The 22,115-nt window shown below is 37.3% G+C and overlaps 1 protein-coding gene across 1 annotated transcript; it reads right to left on the bottom strand.

The window, feature by feature from the left end:
* Positions 1–12,915: 12,915 nt before the first annotated feature.
* Positions 12,916–22,092, bottom strand: ARL6IP6 (ADP ribosylation factor like GTPase 6 interacting protein 6). The gene is made up of 5 exons (XM_032211385.1): positions 21,837–22,092; positions 21,630–21,744; positions 19,955–20,005; positions 17,097–17,229; positions 12,916–13,580 (listed from the first exon to the last, which is right to left on the bottom strand). The coding sequence occupies exons 1-5, from the start codon at positions 21,861–21,863 to the stop codon at positions 13,487–13,489; spliced, it is 420 nt and encodes a 139-aa protein (XP_032067276.1). The 5' UTR covers positions 21,864–22,092; the 3' UTR covers positions 12,916–13,486.
* Positions 22,093–22,115: the final 23 nt, after the last annotated feature.

Raw genomic sequence — 22,115 nt, forward strand, 5'->3', positions numbered from 1 at the left:
CAAGCTCTCAGTATAACATGAGAATAAGCAATTGCCCATGAGTGGTCTGAGCCGAGAGCCGAGGTGGCGCAGTGGTTAGGGTGCAGTACTGCAGCCACTTCAGCTGACTGCTAGTTCTGCAGCTCGGCGGTTCAAATCTCACCGGCTCAAGGTTGACTCAGCCTTCCATCCTTCTGAGGTGGGTGAAATGAGGACCCAGACTGTGGGGGCAATATGCTGACTCTGTAAACCGCTTAGAGAGGGCTGAAAGCCCTATGAAGCTGTATATAAGTCTAACTGCTATTGTTATTGCTATTGCTATGGCGGAGACTAAAACAGCAGTTTCCTGTAGGTTTTGAATGCCAGGAGCCAAGGGAGATGACATCTTTGTTCTCACCAGCAGCTGAGCTTTAATAAGGACACTAAATCAGACAAACTCACTTTCTAATCACATTCAGAAATGTTCAGTTCAATTACTTTATAGGTATTAGAGACAAAACCATAAAACGACAAGCTTAATTTGACACCTGGTGAGATTTACCTCATTTTTGGATTTAAATTTTTTTAAACAGAGACTTAATAATTTAAAATAATATAACAATGGGAAAAAAAGAAAAAGGATTTTGGTCTAAGAAAGTTTAAACAGACTGGGAGGCCAGTGAAGCTTGGAATATTGATTATTTTTGTTGTAAGATCTTAAAAAACAAATACATAATTAAATAATGTGGGAAACAACTGAAGAATTAAACCCATCTAACAATTGTGCCTTGATGGTTGAAAATGGACACTAGAGGGAACCAAAGGACTAGACAGAAAAAAATTAAAAATGATTAAGCCAGCTATAACTTTGTTCCCTAATTTTAAAATAATTTTATAACTAACGTCTCAGAAAGATGTACAGATATCAATGGATTTTTTTTAAATAGATGAGATTACTTTTTTTTTTAACCTAACGCAAGACATTATAGAAACAGCAAAATTGAGATTACCTAAATGGGAATGCAAAAGACAGGATGTGATGGAACAGGTGCAACAAGAAATCCTGGTTGATGCCTCTTTGTGGGATTTATAAAATAGGCTGGTGATAGTTTGGGAAACTCCTCTTGAATTGATGAAACATTGAATCATTCAAAGCTATTAAAATATTGTAAATGTTAAGATTGTGAAAAGCAAAAAAGGATATTTGATCAGATAGATACACATGTAATTTTGGTTATTTAAAAATATTTTTTCTTTCACTGAATGTGCATTATTTGTTCATATGGCTACTACGTTGCTATGACATACAGTATGTATTTAAGATGTTTGAATCTATCTACTTAATAAATGGAACTATTCAGTGTTTCTTTTGGCCTAGGAGCACTATGTAAAAAATACTGAGACATTAAACGACCTATGAGCCAAGAAAGTTTATACTACTACAGCTCTCATGTCTTTTTGTAATCTTTAATTGGGTGAAACAGTGCATCATGGGGCAACAATTTTTAAATCAAGATATCTCAAATGGACTAACTTTAAAAAATGCATCCAAACGCCAGGACCATTACTCCTGTGGGATTGAAATCTCAAAGATTTCAGACCAGTTCCATTCATAAATTTATAGCTGCTGCTGCTGCATCACCACAGTTAGCTATGTTCAAATGATTGTGATTTTTGACTACGCTTCTCAGAAATCCATAGGTTGCATGGAGCAAAGAAAAGTGTTGTTGTTAGTTGCAAAGTCGTGTCCGACCCATTGTGACTCCGTGGACAATGTACCTCCAGGCCTTCCTGTCCTCTGGAGTTTATTTAAGCTCATGCCTACTGCTTCGGGGACTCAATCCAGACACCTCATTTTCTCCATCCCCTTCTTCTTTTGCCTTCAATCTTTCCCAGCATTAGGCTCATTTGGTGGCCAAATGAGAAGTAGGAGGGGTGTATGTATCCTCACCCTCTTTCCTATCTTCCTCTAGCCCCTAAGACCAATCAGTTGGTGGGAAGGCCTGACTGGCAAATGACAATTGAAAACTACTCATAGGAACACTGAACTGTCCAAGGATCTCTGTGCTTGATGTTTCAGTCAAATGTTATATGGCATTTTCAGTTAGACATTACCTACTAAATGTATTTTCATGTAGAAGAGAAGATGTCATTTCTCTATTATCCTTTTTGTATCAATGAAAATATCAAAAGTACAAGGTAGAATTTTTTTCCATGTTAAAGAAGCAATGCCTGTGTGGGTATGTACTTGTGACAAACCCCCCGAAAAGTGCAGTGTATTTTACTTTTGGCTACATAACAAAATACAATTTGTATTTCAGCACAGCTTAGACCAAATAGCCCTAGAGGGCAGAAATTCATAATGAAAAAGCAAATTCTTTGCATCCTGATTAAGCATTGAACATTGGGAAAATATAATTTCCAAGGGCAACCTGGAAGATGCATTTATATCTTAGAAATCACATTTCCTACAAAATAAATTCATTGCTGTTAGTTTGTACTAGCATAGAAGCATATTTCAACTGCATTTTCTTTCTTTGAGAAGAATAATGAATGATTGCCTCAAAATAATCGCAAGCAAGAATGACAGTTGGAATGAAAAAGACAACAAAAACAACACTTATTCTCATTTAATTTGCAAAATGTGCCACACAAAGCAATGGAAACTGTCAAAATATATTATTTCTTCCATTTTCCAAGCTTTCCAAGACAATCAGTATGTGCTCACATGTGTGCAATTACTGAAATGAAAATTAAAAGTAGTAACACTGTTTAAAATCAAATAATGTTAGTTGCATTACCTAATTCTTATCACAACAAAAATAATGCAAAACATAGCAATCCCTTAAAAGTTTAATCAGTGTTCCACACTGCCTCCTATGTTGTTATAATGTTTTAAATATCTACTTACAAAATGAAATTAAAAGTTTGCATGTAAGATGACTTTCTTCGTTAACACAGCATAATTAAATTCATCCACCACTGTAACAGTTTATATCAACTTTCTCCAGATGTTTACATACTGTATATCAGATTTCTAGGCAAACAAAATGTAATAGTTATCTCAGTTGTTCTCTGGAGATATAAAATAAAGGAGTTTGCAACAACTGCATACTTAAAAACTCAAAGTATCTGCAAATCAAAGTATGAAAATAGATTTCATTAAGATCCTAAATTATGTTATATTTCCCTTAAGGTGCAAAGAGTCTGCATTTAATTAACATTTTTTATTTAAGGAAAGGTAATGTATATCAGAGTGATTTACTTCTTTTTAATTGTAAAACAACCAATAAATTTGTTACAAGGTTGTAATGCCAATTTGTCTTCCAGGCAGAGTGAATAATCAGTGGCACCAGCACTTAAGAACAGTAGGGAAAAAAAGTAGGATTTCAAGGTAGTCTGAAGTGGAATAGATTGGCATCTATTGAATATGAAAAAAAAACTGATTTTAGTTTCTCCTGGGAAAAAAAATGGAAGGGCAGTTTGTCCTGTCAGATGTTTCTGATTGAGGATATTTTGAAAGAGCCAGGATGGTCACAACAAGCATGGCAAACAGTCAAAAATATGTGTGCTGAAGTTCAAGTAAATGTAAAAGTAGTAGTAATATAATTCCAAAGGTGCTTTTCCAAAAGGCACTGGACTTTCTTGGTTTTTTCCTTAAAAATGTTTCATTTCTCATCCAAGAAGCTTCTTTAGTTGTAACTTTAAAACTTGAAAAGCAAAACGTTTTCAAGGAAAAAAACCGAGAGCCTTTTATAATGTATTTCAGGAAATTATTAGTTAATACTGTCTCATTTTAGATAGTCCAAGAGAAATCAGTGGGATTAAGAGAATTTATGTAGGAATTATAAATTCACTGGGATTGTGATTTAAGTCTATAAGTAGTGGTAGTAGTGAACCACATGAGGGTTATAAATAGTAGAATCTTTTGTGCTTTGTTCACAAGTAAAATTGAAGAGAATGAAATGGGTGATATTAAAAAAAAAGTCCATTATATCTGTTTTCCGTTCATTCGTAGACTCTGGGCTGGGGTGTTGTTTACAGAACATGCAGCAGGTATTAATACAATTTTCCTTTGCTTTCAAAGAGCAACATCTAGCACCATAATATGTGTAAGATATGAGATAGGCACAGATAAACAATTGGGAAATAAATGCCAATCTATATACTTGGTTAACCAATTCTGTTTCATTAGTATTTCATTTAACAGAACTGCTACGAAACTAAAGCTGCAAAGCAGTTTTCATTTTCTGCTAGCTTTAAAGAAATCCCCAGAATATTGAAAATGTGCTAGCTTTTGACTATTTTTTAACAAGTCTACAGGATCTGAAGAAAAGGTCTACTGTACCAGCTAAGGTTATTCAGAATAGGCATCACGTATTAAGGAAATGCTCATTTATTTTTCTTACATGGTAATTTGGAATATGGCAGGTCAGTTGCATGTAGTGGTTAAAGGCCATGGCTAGAAACCAGAAGACCATGAATTATATGAATAAGATATATAAGTTGATTACTAATTTTGGATGATTTTTTTATATTCCAGAAATGAAAAATATAGAAAACATGGATCTTATTTCTTTTTTTTCATTTTCCTTCTTTGATGGTTAATGTATTCTAAATACTATAATGTAGGATTATTTTTAATTATACAAATAGCTAGTACATTTTGTTCAGGGGTGGGTTTCTGCCAGTTCTAACCTCTTCTATAGAAGAGGTTCCACAAATCTATAGTGCCGTTTAGAACTGGTTCCAGCTCCCTCCCTCCGCCCATCTGCACACCATCAAGATGAAGAGTAAGAGGAGGAATTCTGGGAGGTGAAGTCCACAAGTCTTAAAGCTGTCAAGTTTGAACATCCCTTGGGTTTTTTTATAAAGGGTTAGGGGTGCAAAGGTCTTGTAACTTGACAGATTTAAGACTTGCATGCCTCAATGCCAGAGTTCCTGAGCCAACATGACTGGAGGAATTCTGGGAGTTGAAGTCCACAAGTCTTAAAGCTGTCAAGTTTGAACACTCCTGGTTTTTTTTCTAAAGGGTTAGGGGTGCAAGGGTCTTGTAACTTGACAGCTTTAAGACTTGCATGCTTCAAATGCCAGAGTTTCTGAGCCAACATTTTGGTTTCTAAGCTAGAGCGTTGTTAAGTGAGTTTCACCAAATTTTACAAGTTGGCCACGCCCACCCAGTCACATGGCTAGCAAGCCACTCTCACCCGATCACATGGCCGGCAAACCACTCCCACAAAACAGGCCATACCTACAGAAGACGTTCTAAAATTTTTTGAAACCCACCACTTATTTTGTTGTTCTGGTTTGTTAAACTTCACCATTTTTAAAAAAAATGATGATTTATTGTATAAATTATACCTTATCAATGTGATTTTTTTTACAAAGTTTTAAATGTTTAGTGTCTTCACAGAACCCTGGTTATTGTATAGGTTGGAAAAATAATAACTCAATAGCTCATGTAAGCAGACATAAAATACTGAGGCAAGATACTGCTAGTCCTTGTCTTATGACCACAACTAAGCCCAACATTTATGTTGCAGTTAGGTTTTGCCCCATTTTACAACCTTTCTTGCCACAATTATTAAATGAATCGCTGCAGTTGTTAAGTTAGTAACATGGTTAAGTGAATTTGTGTGTTGGAAGGTTGCAAAAGGTGATCACATGACCCCAGGACATTGCAACCACCATAAATATGACTCAGTTGTCAAGCATCTGAATTTTGATCACATTGGTGTGGGGATGGTCACAAGTGTGAAAAACAAGTCCTTTTTTTCAGTCCCATTGTAAGTTTGAATACTAAATGAAGTGTTGTAAGTCAAGGACTACTTGTATTCAAAGCCTTATTTCACTGATTACATTATATTACACTCTGGCTCCAAGACTAATTCACATCCCGTCCCATTTGAATCTTGCCATTCCCCTATGAAACAGCTAAATGGCATGAGTTCAAGTCCCACCTTAGCCATGAAAGCTGGCTGCATGACCTGGGGCCAGTCGCTCTCTCTCTACCCAACTCATTTCACAGGGTTGCTGTTGTGGGGAAAATAGGAAGAAGATGTGTTGAATATGTTCTCCATCTTGAGTTGCAAAAATAATAAAGGCGAGATATAAATAAATAATAATAATAAGCTTCCTAGTTTGAGGTATCAGGATTGGGAAGATTTAATTTGACTTATGAAACCTTTATGAAACCTTTGCTTATGAAAGGTCCCCAAGTGACTTTGGCCCAGTCATCCAGACAAGGCTTTCTCTTGTCCTAGTCTGACATGAATGCTACCCTGTTTCCTCAAAAGTAAGACCTCCCTGGATAATAACCCAATCGGGCTCTTGAGCGCATGTGCTAAAAGAAGCCTTCCCCCGAAAATATTTAAATGCATGCAAAGCCGATCCCCGCCATTTCCTCTGGTTGCTTGCTGTGCAAAAAAGACGAGGTGAGGAGGCGAGGCCGGAGGGGGGGAAGGGAGGGGGAACATGCCCCATGCACCCCACACACCCTTACCTAATGGCTGCTCCCGCAACTCTAGCCACTGCACCCCTCGTGTCACCCTAATGGCCATCGCAAAAAGAGTGCCAGGTCCAACCTGCACAGCAGCAGCCATGAGGTGACCATACTCACTGCCTCCTGCACCTCAAAACTAATAAGACCTCCCCAAAAATAAGGCCAAGCACCTACTTCGGAGGAAAACACTGTATTACAATTATCTTTCAGAGCAAGCATTTCAGGAGCAGGGATAAAAAGTCTGCTTGATTCTCCAACCACAGAGGACTATATTTCTCCAAGCAATGGTTCAGAATGATACCTCACTCCAACTCTTGCAGCTTTTCCCTTTGTTTGAATACATCTCAAGCATAGATTATTGAGGAATCCATATAGGCAGCATGAGAGCATATCAAAGACTCACATTGCTGATCCCAGTACCTGAGTAGTAGGTAGAAGACTGATGTTCTGCCCCATGTCCCCCTAGAGATAAACATTTGGGTGAGACAAATTCTGCCATGAATGCTGAGCCAAGTCCACCTCTTAGGCAAAATCTTACTGAAAGGGATGGAACACAATAACTTTAGGGGCAATTGCGTCACTTCTGCCTTTAGGCATTTTTTCAGTTGCTTTGGCTTTTTCTTCCTTTTTTCATAATTCGAGGCTTCAGCCCTTACAGTTCCTCATTACAGTGAAGAAACAGAAAGCATTCTGAGCACAAATGTACAGCCGCAAATAAAATTGAAGGGAAGAACAGATAAATCATAGCTTAGAATCTAATTTCTATCACAGGCGTCACTCCAGTAAAGTGGTGTGCTTTCAAGATAAGCCATTTTGCAAATCTGAGAGGGAAAAAAAACCATTTTAAAAAGCAAGAACTTTTAACGATTATCTTAAACCAGAATCCCAAAGCTACATTAGCCAAATAACATATGCTACAGAATAAAAATACTAAGCAATGAACCCTTCTCTCAGGTCACAAGCATTTTGCCCAACTCTTTGGTTAAACATCTTTATCCTTAACATGACAGAGGAAGTGCTTGTTCTAGAAATAGGACAATGGAGTAGATAATAAGTCTTTTAATCTTTGCTTTAGAAAATAAATCATATTGAAAAACATTTCCATTTGTTTTCTTCTCTAAGGCAGCAAGAAGCAAACTGACGTGTTCCAAAATGTATGGGTCATCATTTCTTATTATTGTGTTAGCTGACACTTATGGAATAGGTAGTGCAAAATACCTACAGAACCTGTGTCTACCTTTGTTTTAAACTTTGGATGCAGTCAGCAATCTGCAGATCATATATGACCCAACCAGCATTTAATTTGCAGACCTCTAGCATGCTAAGAATATGAAATTTGAAAACAAAATGCTTAATTTTCAAGTCTGCTATAAACTATGCTAAATTATGTTATATAACAATGTAACATGTTATTATATAATGCTATTTTATTATATAATACTACTGAATATTTTTCCGCAAAAATGATTCTGCAAAGTTAAAGTGAGCTGTTCAAAACATGATGTAACCCTCATTGCTTAGATTTTACATGTGTCCATGTAACGCCCTTTGTATTAACAAAAGCAGGAGTTTGAGAATGCATGCTTAGAACTTTTGAGTGTATAAAAAAAATTGTATGGCCACTCAGGAAAGCTTTGATTTTACTTTATTATATATTTCCTTTGATTCAGGACTTCAGAGTTGTGTATAAAATATTTCCCCCTCCTGTTGAATATAACAGGGAGGGAAACCTTGGGCAAAGGTTTCCCTCTGGTTCGCCTGTGAGGCGGAAAAGACTGGTGGTTCAAATTGACTGGTTCACACTACAGGCGGGAATTTCAAGAGATCTCAGTGGCTGAGCTGTCAGACAGCTCCCTTTAAAAGAGGAAGCTGTTGGACAGCACAGACACTTCTAAGTACCGGTCTACTAAATAAAGAGCTGTTGTATTAGCTGAGTGTCCTGACTCTTCACTTGACCCATACTTAATATACCCCCCCATTATTTATTTATTTTGCTACAACATTACTGAGTGGTTGAGCTAAGACACTGGTCCAAAATCACGTAGTATACTTCTGTGGCTAAGGCTACACTAAAACCTAAGTTTCCCTGCTTCTAGCCCAAACTTTAGCCACAATCTGGTTCTGAAATGCTTTGGATTCTGGGTTAATGCAAACAATCCTCTGCAACCTTCTTTTAAAACACAGGTTAATTTGCTTCTACCTTGTTTCCTTCTTGACAGCAGCAGAAGAAATAACATTAAGAGCAAAATTGCTGCAAAGCCCCCTTCTGCAACCTTCCAGGTATTTTGAGAGTTAAGGGGATGACAGCCAAGTTAAATAGTTTGAGACCTGAAGGCCAGAGGTAAACAGCTTCCAATCTTAGAATTTATGTTTGAAAACTGATGCATAACCCAAGTGGTATAATAATAAAATGCCAAATTAAGCCCCAGAAGCATTATGCAAAACTCCAGCTCAAGAGGTAAATGTACATTTATAATGAACTAAATGTCATATGGTTTTATGAGATCAGGGGAGGTAGAACTGGTTGGTGAAAGCATTTGCCTTCCAGCCTATCTTGATTTTCTGGCACAATCGCATGCAGTTTTCTTAAATTGAATATTTTTCTGATGTGGTTTGCTATGGAGTTCTTCCAAAGGCTGAAGGAGAATAACTGACCTAATCAATCGGTTGGCTTTGTGCCTAAGGTAGGACTAGAACTCCCAGTTGCCACGTTTTTAGGCTGATATTAAATCAATGGGCACACTAAACTGACTCTCAATAGCCACAGATACTATGATATTAATATACCCTAAAATGTTTATTAGGTTATTCAGTAAGACTCACTAACCATTTAAATATAAAACAGCTTCTCTGTGGATGATTATGCAGTTTAATGTTTCTAGATCAATAAAGTAATATAAAAGCCAGAACAAAACTCAATTGTATTTCTTAGAAAAGTAATTATCTACACTATTCCAATTATATTTTAGTATATGCTTTGGTATATATCCAAAGGAATTCTTGCAAGTATATAATCTGAATATTTTTTTAAAAAAACAAATACTTTAAAATAAAATATTTTTTCTCCAAGTAAGTTTGTATACCTAACAACTGAGATTAACACTGAGATTAAAAATACATAGGAAGTCCTGGTAATAATAATAATAATAATAATAATAACAACAACAACAACAACAACAATAATAATAATAAATCTATAGAAAACATTTCTAACATATGCTTCATTTAAATGGGAATAATTGATTCATGAACATAATTTTATTCAGATATTAAGTATTACCCATAGTGGCTGCTTTACTTACATAGGCTATATAAATGCCTTTTCTTTTCTTGTGTGAATTTATTTGGAAAAGAAGATAAGAAGAGCTGCTCTAAAACCTATTTTATTTCAAACTTTTCTTTATCACATTCTCTGACACAAAAAACTTCTCAATAGTGGCATAGATACAAATGGCTAATATAACATAGAAAATATCAAGTAGCACGGGGGCACGCACACCCATGCACATGAGAAATCCAAAGAGAAATTTGAGAGATACATACAAGCCTATTTTAAAAAATCTCAAATTTAGATTTCATTTTTTAAGCAAGTGCAGATTGATGTGCTTTAAAATCTTTAGACTTCCTACTAATTGAAGGACCAATCTAAAAGTCTTGTTCTTTGATAACTATCCAAGGACACTCCTACATCTCTTCTTCTCTATTCCTTCAGGCCACTATACAAAATTTGATCACATTTCTTTTATATTTCTCTGGTTGCTGGCAAAGTGTCCAGGTAACACTGAAAGGGTTTCAGAAGTGGGTGATATGAATTGCCCTTCATAAAATATTCTTCTTTAACTAACATTTTTCATGGAATCTGTTAACATTTAATTATCTATCCACATCATAATTACTCAAATCTCCCGATTCCTGTCACTGCAGTTCCCTTTTCTTCATGCTACATGGATCAGGAAAGCAAAGAGCTGCAAAACTAATTATTCTGTGTTTTCTAATAATTAATCACACTTATATACCTTTCCACAAGCAATTCAGTGTGGTGTTCAGGATTCTTTCTCCTCCAACAACTGCATTATCCTCTCAAGAACTATCTTGAGCTAAACCCCTGCAGGCATTATCAATCTACAGCTCTTCTGGGATGTAATCCCCATTCCCACTGACATCATTTGACTGCCTCTACGCATACTACACAAAAGCCAAGCCCTGCCTTGTGTGGAAGCCAAATTGCTTTCCAGCAAATAAAAGAATTTGCAAGTCATGATCAATTATGGGGGTAAAAGAGGATTTGGATAAGCAAGTTCTGAGCACTCCAGCTTCGTGGGCAGGGGTGAAATGCTACCGGTTTGGGCCGGTTCACCCGAATCGGTAGTAAAAAAAATGCTTTAAAAAAGTTTTTAAAAAGATTCCCATGATTGCACGGAATAGCTGATTGTCACAGCTGATCGTGTGTGAGATTGTGTGAGTAAGTGTAGCTTTTGTGTTATTTTTGTGTAAAGTGTGATAGTTTGTTTTTAAGCTCTGTGACTTTGTGAGGTTCCTGCTTGTTGCACTAAGCCACGCCTGCCTGGTCACATGACCATCAGGCCATGGCCACAGAACCGGTAGGGAAAATTTTTGAATTTCGCCACTGTTGACGGGGTTTGAACAAAGCATTCACCACTGTTCCAAAACTACACAGAAAGACTCAAGGTTGCACTGAGAGCCAGTTTGGTGTAGTGGTTAAAGTGCCAGGCTAGGAACCAAGAGAATGAGTTCTAATGCAGCCTTGAGGGTGAAAACCAGTTGGGTGATTTTGGACCAATCATTTTCTCTCAGCCCAACCCACCTCACAAGATTGTTGTTCTGTGGAAAATTGAAGGACAAAGGAGTATTAGGTATGTTTGCCGCCATGAGCTATTTATAAAAAAGAATAAAGGGGAGACAAAAATCAAACAAACAGTAGATAACAGTCTTCCAGTCCTAGTTCAACCCTTTAATAATTACACTATGATTGCTGCACATGCAAAATACTGGCCAGTTTGAGAATTAAGCTTAAAAATGCCTTTCTTCAGAGGGATGCATTGAGAAGAAGATGCAATTTCACAATGAGCTGTGATGAAATTTAATCAAATAATTTAAATTAAAAAAGTAAGCCTATTTTGTAATGGAGGGAGGGAGGGAGGAAGAGGGGGAAGACAGGTGGGGAGGGAGGTAGGATAATCAAAGAAATTCAAAAGCCGAATTGTAGCGCCACTGCATTCCAAGATTGCATTGCCAAGGCTAAGTAGCACAATGGTCAAATTTTGGAAGCATAAGTTCTAGCTGTAGAAGTAAAAAATTCCTGGGAAGTAAAGCACTTCTATTTTTGCCTAACACCTAATTCTAAATTATGCTGCTGAAGCCTAATTTGGATCAATTTGGTGAGAGGATTAAAGTGCTTTTGAAAGAAGGGAAATGGGAAACTGATTCCAACTGAGAGGTTACATTTGCCATTCCTACATTTAACCTCCAAAACATTAACTAACCTGGCCCAAACATTCATCCATGTCTCTTTCTGATCCACATCCAGTCCCCCAACTGTGAGAGGAAAAAATGAATTAAGAATAGTTTAAAATAATTCAATTACTTGCTCATTGTAGACACCGGAACATTAAAATAGTTCATAAATATTACAATTGTGCTTTGCTATTCATCAAATGGATTATTATCCTGCCTTCTCAATACAAATGTTTTCCATACTGTGTTACCAGTTTTGTGGAGAAAAACATACCAACAAAAAACCATAAGACAAAGGATTTTTTTTAAAAAAATTTTTTACTGTATAATCAAAATGTAATGATATCATATGACATTGCTTAAGAACCAGAAGGAAATTAACTAACATTTTAGATCCAAATTCATTGATGGAAGAATAATCGATAAAAGGGCCTTTCAGTTCCTGCAGATACTGATATGTTCCTGTAGCTGCTGAATGTTGTTCCTGATAGTTGATGAATCTCTAGCACAGACTTTTGGTGAGTTTATGGTATAAGGGGAAAAGACCTTACATCCATTAAAAAATGGTATCAACCAAATATGTTTTCAACCCTTCCTTATGTTGAAAGAGAATAAACAGGTTTACCCTGAATTAATTTCACTACAAAACCCTTAATCACTCATTAAATTTTCCTGCTGTTCTAATGAGCAACAAGAACTTTTCCCATAGCATTTTAGAAATACAGAATCATAATTCAACAAATACATGGGTTTTTTATGTGTCAACACATTTCAGTAAAAACATCTTTACTTGTACATCTTTACTTATTACAAATAATGTCGACTTCATTTTTTTCATTTTGCCTGATCAACTATAAGTATCTTAATTTTTAATTATTTGCAAATACTGCAAAATACCAATTTATTTTGGTATTTTTATTTATCCAAGAACACTAAGCTATTTAGACAATAATTTACATTGTTTTCAGTAATTTCTAGTCCATGGGAGCTCTAATACAAAGTATTTGAGGCATAAAGACTGGGAAGGCAGAAGGGTTAATACTGCATATTGAATACACATATGGGAAAAAAACCACTTCAAATCATTGTATCAATGAAAAAAGTACCTATCAAAGCAATTTAAGCTCGATACATGACCCCCCGTTAATCAATAATATATTTTTAAAAACCTAATTCCAGTAAATAAAACACTTTGAATTACTTAGTATAAAGAACAACCCAATAAGTTGTTGCTATATATGAGGCATATTTAAGAACAGAACTTATTTTAAATTTATTTAATGGTATACAAAAATATTGTAGGAAGATTTTCAGAATTAAACATCGCCATTCCTTCTTAGTCGAGGCTGTCAAGTGGAATCTGAAAATGGTTCCTTAAATGCGTGGGTTGACTTTCCTTGTCAAATCCCATCAGTTCATGTGTTTTAATATTTTCCCTCAGCGATATTAAACAAAACAAATAAGGGAAGTATAGCAAATACCATATTGTGTACAAATGGCTGCCAGGCTGGTTTCAAGAGCTATATTCTGAAACACAGATTTAAAAGCAGATTATAAAAGATACCAGGCTATAGTGAAAGCTGCCACGATTCCATTCAATATAGCCATACTATAACCCATGTGAAAAGAGTGTCCCGTCAGTCGCCTGAAAACAAAAGAAAATCAATTAATTAACAGATTAGAGAGGACAGATATTTCAAGCCACAAAACATTTTACATAGATAAACTGGCTTTATTTTAATGCTTACTATATGCTAATATGTATTTGCCTCTGAACATAGTAATACCACCTAGTGAGCTGCCCTTTTCATTGTCTACAAATTTTAATTCCTTCTGAGTATTTTAAATTTGTATATAAACTTTTGCATTTAGTCACTACCTAAGATTTGCACCAATGGATATATCATGCACATCCCACCAGCCAGCTTTACAAACCATTATGGCAAGTATTGCAGATAATGTTCTTACATAGTCTTAAAAATGTTTGTGTAAAACTTCTTGGGTAAAACATGCTGCCATTTCCCAATCAAACAGGATTTGGATGATAAGGAAATGTGGAGGAATGAGCTCACAATAAGTTTTAAGACTACCCAAATTATATAACTAATTTTTAGGCATACTTTGTGCCCGCATAGACCCAGCAACTAGTCTAAAGATGTTTTCTTCATTATTTTAAATTATCACTACACAATATAGTCAGTGTATGAAAACACTAATAAATGTTACTTAACCTGACACGTTTAGACTTACTGTATATACTTGTCTATTCGAATGTACCAACACATACAATGAAAGCCACATACTGTATAAAAATATGCTATACTTGGCAGAAGTACACTGTTTGCAACTGACTTCTTTTGGAATATGCAAAATAGCATGAAAGCCCACCTGGACTTTGCAAAAAAGCACCTGAAGGATTCTCACACTGTGAGGAACAAGATTCTTCATCTGGTGTGATGAAACCAAGATTGAACTGTTTGGCCCCAAATTCTAAACATTATGTCTGGATGAAACCAGGCAATGCTCATTACCTGCCCAATATCATTCCAACAATGAAGCAGGGTGGTGGCAGCATGATGCTGTAGAGGTGCTTTTCAGCAACAGGAATGGGAAGAGTGGTCAGGATTGAGGGAAAATTGAATAGAGCAAAGTATAGGGATAGCCTCAATGTAAACCTGCTCCACAGAGCTCAGGAGCTCAGATTTGCCCGAAGGTTCACTTTCCAACTTGACAATGATCCTAAGCACATAGCCAAGACAATTGGACAGGAATGGCTTAGGGACAACTCTGTGAATGTCCTAGCCAGAGCCGTGACTTGAACACTATTGAGCATCTCTAGAAGGACCTGAAAATGGCTGTCCACTGATGGTCACCATCCAACCTGACTGAGCTTGAGATTTGCAAGGACGAATGGCAGAAAACCCCCCAATCCAGATGTGCCTAGCTTGTCACGTCATACCCCAAAAGACTTGAAGCTGTAATTGCTGTCAAAGGTGCTTCAACAAAGTATTGAATGAAGGGCTTGAATATTGTGATACTTCAGGTTTTTTCTTTTTAATAAATTTACAGACATTTCTAAAATTCAGTTTTCCCTCTGTCATTATGGGGTACTGAGTATAGATTAATGAGAAAAAATGAATTTCAACAACTGCAGAACCAGGCTACAGCGTAACAAAATTGACAAAAGTGAAGGGGTTCTGGATACTTTCTGAATGCACTGTATATATATTTTTTTCATTCTTAAATTAAAGAGCCTACGATGTGGCACTCCACAGTGGCCTCCCATTTCGGTTATAACCAAGCCTGACTGTGTAACATCCAAGATCAATAAAGTCTCTAGCTGTAAGATATGTATCATATTCTGATAGAAAGAATAACAATGAATTCAAACTCAAATGATTGAATTCTGATTGGCCTATCAAGATCTATTATACATGGATTTTACATATTTTTTACAATATATTTACATTTTCTAGAAGTCTCAAGAAAAAAAAATGAATTTTATACTTTGGGTTGTAAAAATTATGTTACAATACACTCTGCTGGCCAACTCCTGAAACTGCTTAATTTGTTGCTTTAATATACCAATGTGAACATTGCTCCTAATGCAACAAAAGGCAATTTCTATTAGATAGAAGCAAATTATTGAACCTACTTAAAAAGTAAATTTGTGGTCCATTCATTCTTGATCCTTATTTTCTTGCTTTACTTTAAGTATTTTGTGATTTACCAAGTTCTCTTAATAGTCATGTTCACTTCTTTCGACAAATACAATTCCTCACAATACGTTATATATTACATGCATATTTTTCTGCCCTCATTTCCACTTCTTAAATTTTTTCTATCTAGTTTCCCTTCTTTAAGGTACACAAATTAATCAGGTTACTCTGTTGTTTTTTGCAATTTATGTATAAATTACAGCCATTTTTAAATCAAACATACCGTATTTTTCAGAGTATAAGATGCACTTCATCCCTCTAAAAGTGGGTGAAAATTGCAGTGTCTTATAGACCAAATATGGGCCTGTTTTTGGCCTCCTGAACCCTCTGCGCATCATGTTTTTGCCTCCCAGAAACATTATAAAGTGCTCCATATGTCTCGTTTTCGCCAAAAACAAGCCCATTTAGCTCCTGAACTCTCTGCGTGTTGCATTTTCACCCTTCCCAGCCCCCAGAAGCATTCTGCAGGCCAAAAATGGGCCTGTAGAGAACAGGCCCATTTTGGGCAAAAACGGGATGTGTGGAGCACTGCAGAGTGCTTCTGGGGACCAGGGTGGGCGAAAACGAGATGCACGGAGGGCAAAAACTATCTTTTTTCTTGTTTTCCTCCTTTAAATCTAAGTGCCTCTTATAATCCCGTGCATCTTATTGTCCAAAAAATATGGTAATTGTGCAACCTTTAATAAATTTATTTTTAGATTCATATTTTTTAAAAAAATACTTAAATTTCAAATAAAAAAATATAAAATATAAAAATTATAATAAAAATTAGAAAAAAGATTCAAAAAGGAGACATTTAAAAGTGACAAAAGAAATAAAAATAAAAAAGACTTCCAACTTTCCTCAGTACAGATACAAATATATAACCGATAAACCATTTCTTATCCTAAGTTAACCATAATATAACCAACATCTAACCCTAATACTTAAACAATGAAACAAATCATGCTTTGTTATTTATAGTCATTCCTTTATCCTTGGTGTGTATTAATAAAGTTACTATTAAACCACATGACATCGGAGATTCTCATTGATCCTATCACGATTCTCATGCATTCTTGGCCCAACTAAATCTTTCTATACCCTCTCATCCCATTTTTATCAATCCGTTTATGAAATTGAATCATTTAATCTTGCTTTTTATTTTTCCCTTCAATTGTTAATTCATGCTTGTTACTTTTTTTCCTCTTACATTGCAAGCCACAATCTTCCATATTTATAGTCATCACTAGATGAGCCATTAGATAATGTTCTCCATTCTCTATTATGACTTCTGCCAATCAAAATTTTTACATAAAGTCCTTTCATAACAAGAGTATAAACGAACCAAGAAAATTCCTCAGTATTACAGGAGATCATGTGAAATATTGCATCAATTTCTTATGGCAGATTTCTAAGCCCAATATCCATTCACATTTGATTCTTTCTAAATTGATACTCACTTAAATCGTGCAGGTGAGAGTGGAGTAGGAGGAAACATTCCTGGTTCAAATGAATCAAAATAGATAACAGTCCAGGAAAAACTGCAACATGACAGCCCAGTCAACATGGCTAGAACAAGAAGACTCCAAAATCCTTATGGAAGAAAAACTCAATTGTAAATAATGAAGGCTAGAACATTTTGGATGTAAATACATACATTGATTCAGTGGGTTTTAAAGATTAATATGCAATTGAAACAAGGAAGTTATTTTCTTGGGATAGATGGACAAACATCTAGAAAAAAAGTGGCTCCTTTCATCCCTCTGCGGTGGCTCCCTGTTGCTGGTCGGCTCCACAATTGATAGGGCTTTCTGTTAGGACAGGTAGAGGAAAAAGGATGCTACACTAGGAGGAGACTCTATGGTGGGGAACCAACTTCTGGTCAGCAGAGGAAAAAGGGCACTGTGCTAGGAGGACAATATGATGGGTGAACCGGATTTCCGGTTGGCTGCAGAATTGAACAGGGGGCTTCCGGTTAGGACCTTGTGGCTCTTTGAGTGTTTAAGCTTGTCAACCCCTGCCTTAGCGAATGTTCAAAGTTACATGATAAGCGTCCTCTAGCGTTTACGATCAAGTTCTGAAAGTACAAAACTTGCAGTACCACAGCAGTTGTTCACCCTTACGAACAACTGTTGAGGCTCTGCAACATTTGTCCAGCACTTTGCCAGCCAAAACGAAGGTTTGGAGGGGAGCGCCTCTCCGAAGCTCTGTTCGGGGCTCTGGAGGCCTTGCTAGGCACATTGCAGGCCAAAATGGAGCATGGAAGCCCTCCAACGCTACATTTCAGCTTGCAAAGTGCCAGGCGAGGCCTGTGCAAGCCTAAACGAAACTGCAGAGGGGCGCACGTGGTTGAGAGACTGAAGAAGAGACTGCTTGCTGGATCTTCACACGGTAAATGACCCAGCACAGCAGGTTAGGTGAGAGGGAAGCAATTGTGGGGAGCATGAGGTATTTCAGTGGGTCAGGGAGGCCTTGGTTGGTCTTAGGCAGGTGGCCTGTTCCATCACTAGCCCCTCCCCCATGACCTTCCCCACCCTGAAATACCTCGTGTACTTAACAAGCCTCACATTCCAATAGCAAATGCATTGGCGAGAGGGAGTGATTCTGTACAAGGTACGAGATTCACTCCTACGAATCCTCGGGTTACAAATGAGATGGGGAGGCTCCATTCCATTTGTAACTTGAGGGCTACCTGTACTTTTTTTCTCCCTTTTCTTTATATTAGCTCTTGTTAGCTTTTAAGTCCTTTTTGATTTTTTTAAAATAAAAATTATGTAAATAATGAGATCTCAACATTACAACTTCAGCATTAATATACAGTATACAAAATGCTGAATTCAAAATGCCCCATTTTAAGTTAGAAAAAGCTGGTTGAGTACGTCTACAAGTGTTCCAAGGTCACAATTTTCCTGTTTCAAAAAGAGGTCATCTTGACCATGAACACAATTCTGATACAATAAGGTATACATTTCAAATGTGCATATTCCTAACAAAAATGTCCCAATTCTACCACCAAGAAATGTTAATAACTATCTGAAATGTTAATAGACTTACCTTATTTTTTGGTCTATAAGACGCACTCCCCCCCCCCCCGCAAGTGGGCGGAAATGTCTGTGCATCTTATAGAGCAAATGTTGCCAAAGCCCCGCCCACCCACCGTCCGTCTTCCACCTCTGCCTCCCAGCAATTTGCCTCCTTGCAGCAAACAGCCTGGTCAGCTTGAGCACACCCTGATTTAGCATGAGCAGCTGATTGGCAGTTGGATCAGCCTTTCGGAATACCACAAATCAACTGTTCCAGTCTGTGGGAATCACCACTGCCACTTATCACCACCGCCTATTGCTGCCTCTGCGCATCCCATTTTCGGCCACCACACACCCCATTTTCAACCTCTGCGTGTCCTGTTTTTGGCCTCTGCATGCCCCATTTTCAGCCTCTGCACATCCCATTTTCATCCAGTTCCAAGCAGTAGCAATAGGCGGCGGCGATCCCTACCACCTGGAATGGGCCGAAAACAGGATGTGTGGAGGCCGAAAATGCGGCACACAGAGGCGGCAATCCCCGCAGCCTGGAACAGTTGATCAGCGGCATTCTAGGAGCCAGATCCAACTGCTAAACAGCTGCTCGTGCTAAGTTAGGCTGTGTGAAGCTGACCAGGCTGTTTGCTGCAAGGAGGCGAATTGCTGGGAGGCAGAAGCAGATTTTTTTCTTGCTTTCCTCCCCAAAAGCTAGGTGTGTCTTATAGTGTGAAAAATACAGTACATCATGTCCAAGGAAAAAACACAATATAACTCTAAATATATTAAGTTAGTCCCTTAATTATACTGTACCTATTTAACTATTTTTAGAAGTGCAGTCATGGTTACTGTGTTTGTGCTTTTCTTTTTCATCTTATTGATTTGTAGAAAGTGATCATCAATTTAAATAGAGAAATAGAGTGGGTAGAATAAAGATGATCCACAAAACTCTGAAACTCTTATGACTACCAGCATACTTTGTGGATATTACACAATTTGAAATTTAAATGTTTTTGTATGATGAACCCCATCTATTCTACTCTCATAAAAATATTACTAGGTAGAGAACAATAATATATGCTTTATTTTTAATAATAATTCTTTTTAAAGATTAGAAATCAAAAAGTAATTACAGAAATTCAAATTTGTAGGTAAGAAAGCAGATCAGTTATAGGTATTTTAATGATATATCAGCATACATTAATTCATGAACGAATTGCAAAATGTTCCATTTTTGTCAAAAGGAATACCCATAAGGAAATTGTCACAATTCCAAAATGAAGTTACAAAATAAGCCTCACCTAAAATGCTGGTTTCCATACTATCCATTTTCTCTTTTTCGTGTCCTGGATCTATAAATAAAAATAGTTTATTTTTACTTTAAATTTTAAATGTTTTAAAGTATTTTAACATTTACAAGAAATTTTAAATCAAGCCAATTATTATGGAATGGGAGACAAGAGATCAACAAGTTTTCCTACTAAATGAGCGTTCAATTTAATATTCAGTGAAAAGCACTGAGTTATATTTTGAAAAAAGCTGGAATTATTTTTGTCTGCTATTGTGTGCACTTCAGCTAGATAAGTATGATTGCTCTGATGATCAGGTTGGCCCACCCACCCGCTTCTGCGCTTTACTTACCTATATCCTCTCAACTGATTCACGCAGCTAGGGTTAGGGTTAGGTCTACTTGGTGTCATGGCCCAAAACTAACGCTTGGAACAGATTCCTCGATGTTTTTGAAGGAAAGGAAAGTTGGCAGCTTTTCTTTCTGACTTTTCTGTGGACCACAGTAAAATACATGGGAAAATCCCATTTGAATTAATACAAGTTTAGGGTTAGGGCTAAGGTTAGGTGTACTTGGTGTCATAGCCCAAAACTAATGTTTCAGATATATTCCTTGAAGTTTTTGAAGGAAAGGAAAGTTGGCGGCTTTTCGTTCTGAGTTTTTTGTGGACTACAGTAAAATACATGGGAAAATCCCATTTGAATTAATACAAATTTAGGGCTAGCGTTAAATCTCCTTGGTGACATGGATGAAAACTAATACTTGGAACAGATTCCTCCATGTTTTTGAAGGAAAGTTGGCGTCTTTTCTTTCTGATTTTTTTGTAGACCACAGATTCTCATGGGAGAATCCAATTTGAATTAATACGAAATTAAGGGTTAGGGTAACGTTTAGGTCTACTTGGTGTCATGGCCCAAAACTAACACTTGGAACTGATCCCTCGAGGTTTTTGAAAGAAACGAAAATTGGCAACTTTTTGTTCTGAGTTGTCTGTGCACCACAGTAAAATACATAGGAAAATCCCATTTGAATGAATATGAATTTAGGGTTAGATCTCCTTGGTGACATGTACGAAAACTAATGCTAGGAATAGATTCCTCAAGGTTTTTGAAAGAAAGGAAAGTTGGCAGCTTTTCATTCTGAGTTGTCTTTGGACCACAGAAAAATACTAGGAAAATCCTATTTGAGTTAATATGAATTTAGGGTTAGAGCTAGGGCTAGGGTTAGGTCAGATTCCTCAATGTTTTCGAAGGAAAGTTGACAACTTTTCATTCTGTGTTGTTTGTGGACTACTGTAAAATATATGGAAAAATCCAATTGTCAATTAAAATGAATCTAGGGTTACGACTAGGTCTACTTGGAGTCGTAGTGGTTTTAGAATAAAAGGAACATTGGCAACTGTGCATTTGGTGTTGTTTTGGGGACCACTTTAAAATACATAGGAAAATTCCATCGGAAAGAAACTGAAATTAAGGTTAGATCTTCTTGGAGTCATGCCCAAAAATTAATGCTAGGGATAGATCCTTCGAGGTTTTTCTAAGGAAAGCAACTTTTGACAGCTTCTCTTACCGAGTTGTTTTTGGACCCCAGGAAAATACATGGGAAAATCCCATGGCCATGAAACTGTATCTAGGGTTAGGGTTAAGGTTAGGTCCACCTTGCCCTGTTTCTCTCCCGCCCTGTCTCACCTCGCAGCGCCAGGCAAGCGATGGCTATCAGGAGCGCCAGCAAGGCAACCATCGCCAGGCAACAGAGCACCGAACAGGTCCTGCTCGGCCATTTACTCCCCGTGGCTTCGGGCCCCTGCCAAAAAATAATAATGAATCAATTCCAAGCCCTCCGTAAACTCCGCCTGATATCTCAAATCAGCCCCCTTCACCTCTGCCCTAACTAACCGCAACAACTGCCCGGCGCGCCTCCATGGCAGTGGAATAGTCGCTTTTTAGGGGGCGGAGAGGCGGGAAAAACGCCTTCCAAAGAGCCCTTGAAATAGTTCCTCGCCAGGAGGAAATCTATCGAACTTTATGAGGCGGCAGCAGCGGCAGAAGTGAAGCCCCGCTTGGTTTTTCCGAACGCCGCCGCCCTCTCCCGCCTAGCCACACCCACTGTCTGAACTCGGAACTCCCATGCTGCCCCTGTTCCGTTTAGGGAAACTCAGCGTGCGCGCGTGGGGC

This window comes from Thamnophis elegans, chromosome 1 (assembly GCF_009769535.1).
Source record: "Thamnophis elegans isolate rThaEle1 chromosome 1, rThaEle1.pri, whole genome shotgun sequence".
Lineage (NCBI taxonomy): Eukaryota > Metazoa > Chordata > Lepidosauria > Squamata > Colubridae > Thamnophis > Thamnophis elegans.

Coding starts and splice junctions, on each gene's coding strand:
- ARL6IP6 (XM_032211385.1), bottom strand. CDS start 21,863: ATGGAGGCGCGCCGGGCAGTTGTTGCG. Junction 20,006..21,629: donor CGCTTGCCTGGCGCTGCGAG/GTGAGACAGGGC, acceptor TTTTATTTATAG/ATCCAGGACACGAAAAAGAG. Junction 17,230..19,954: donor TATGGAAACCAGCATTTTAG/GTGAGGCTTATT, acceptor TTCTTCCATAAG/GATTTTGGAGTCTTCTTGTT.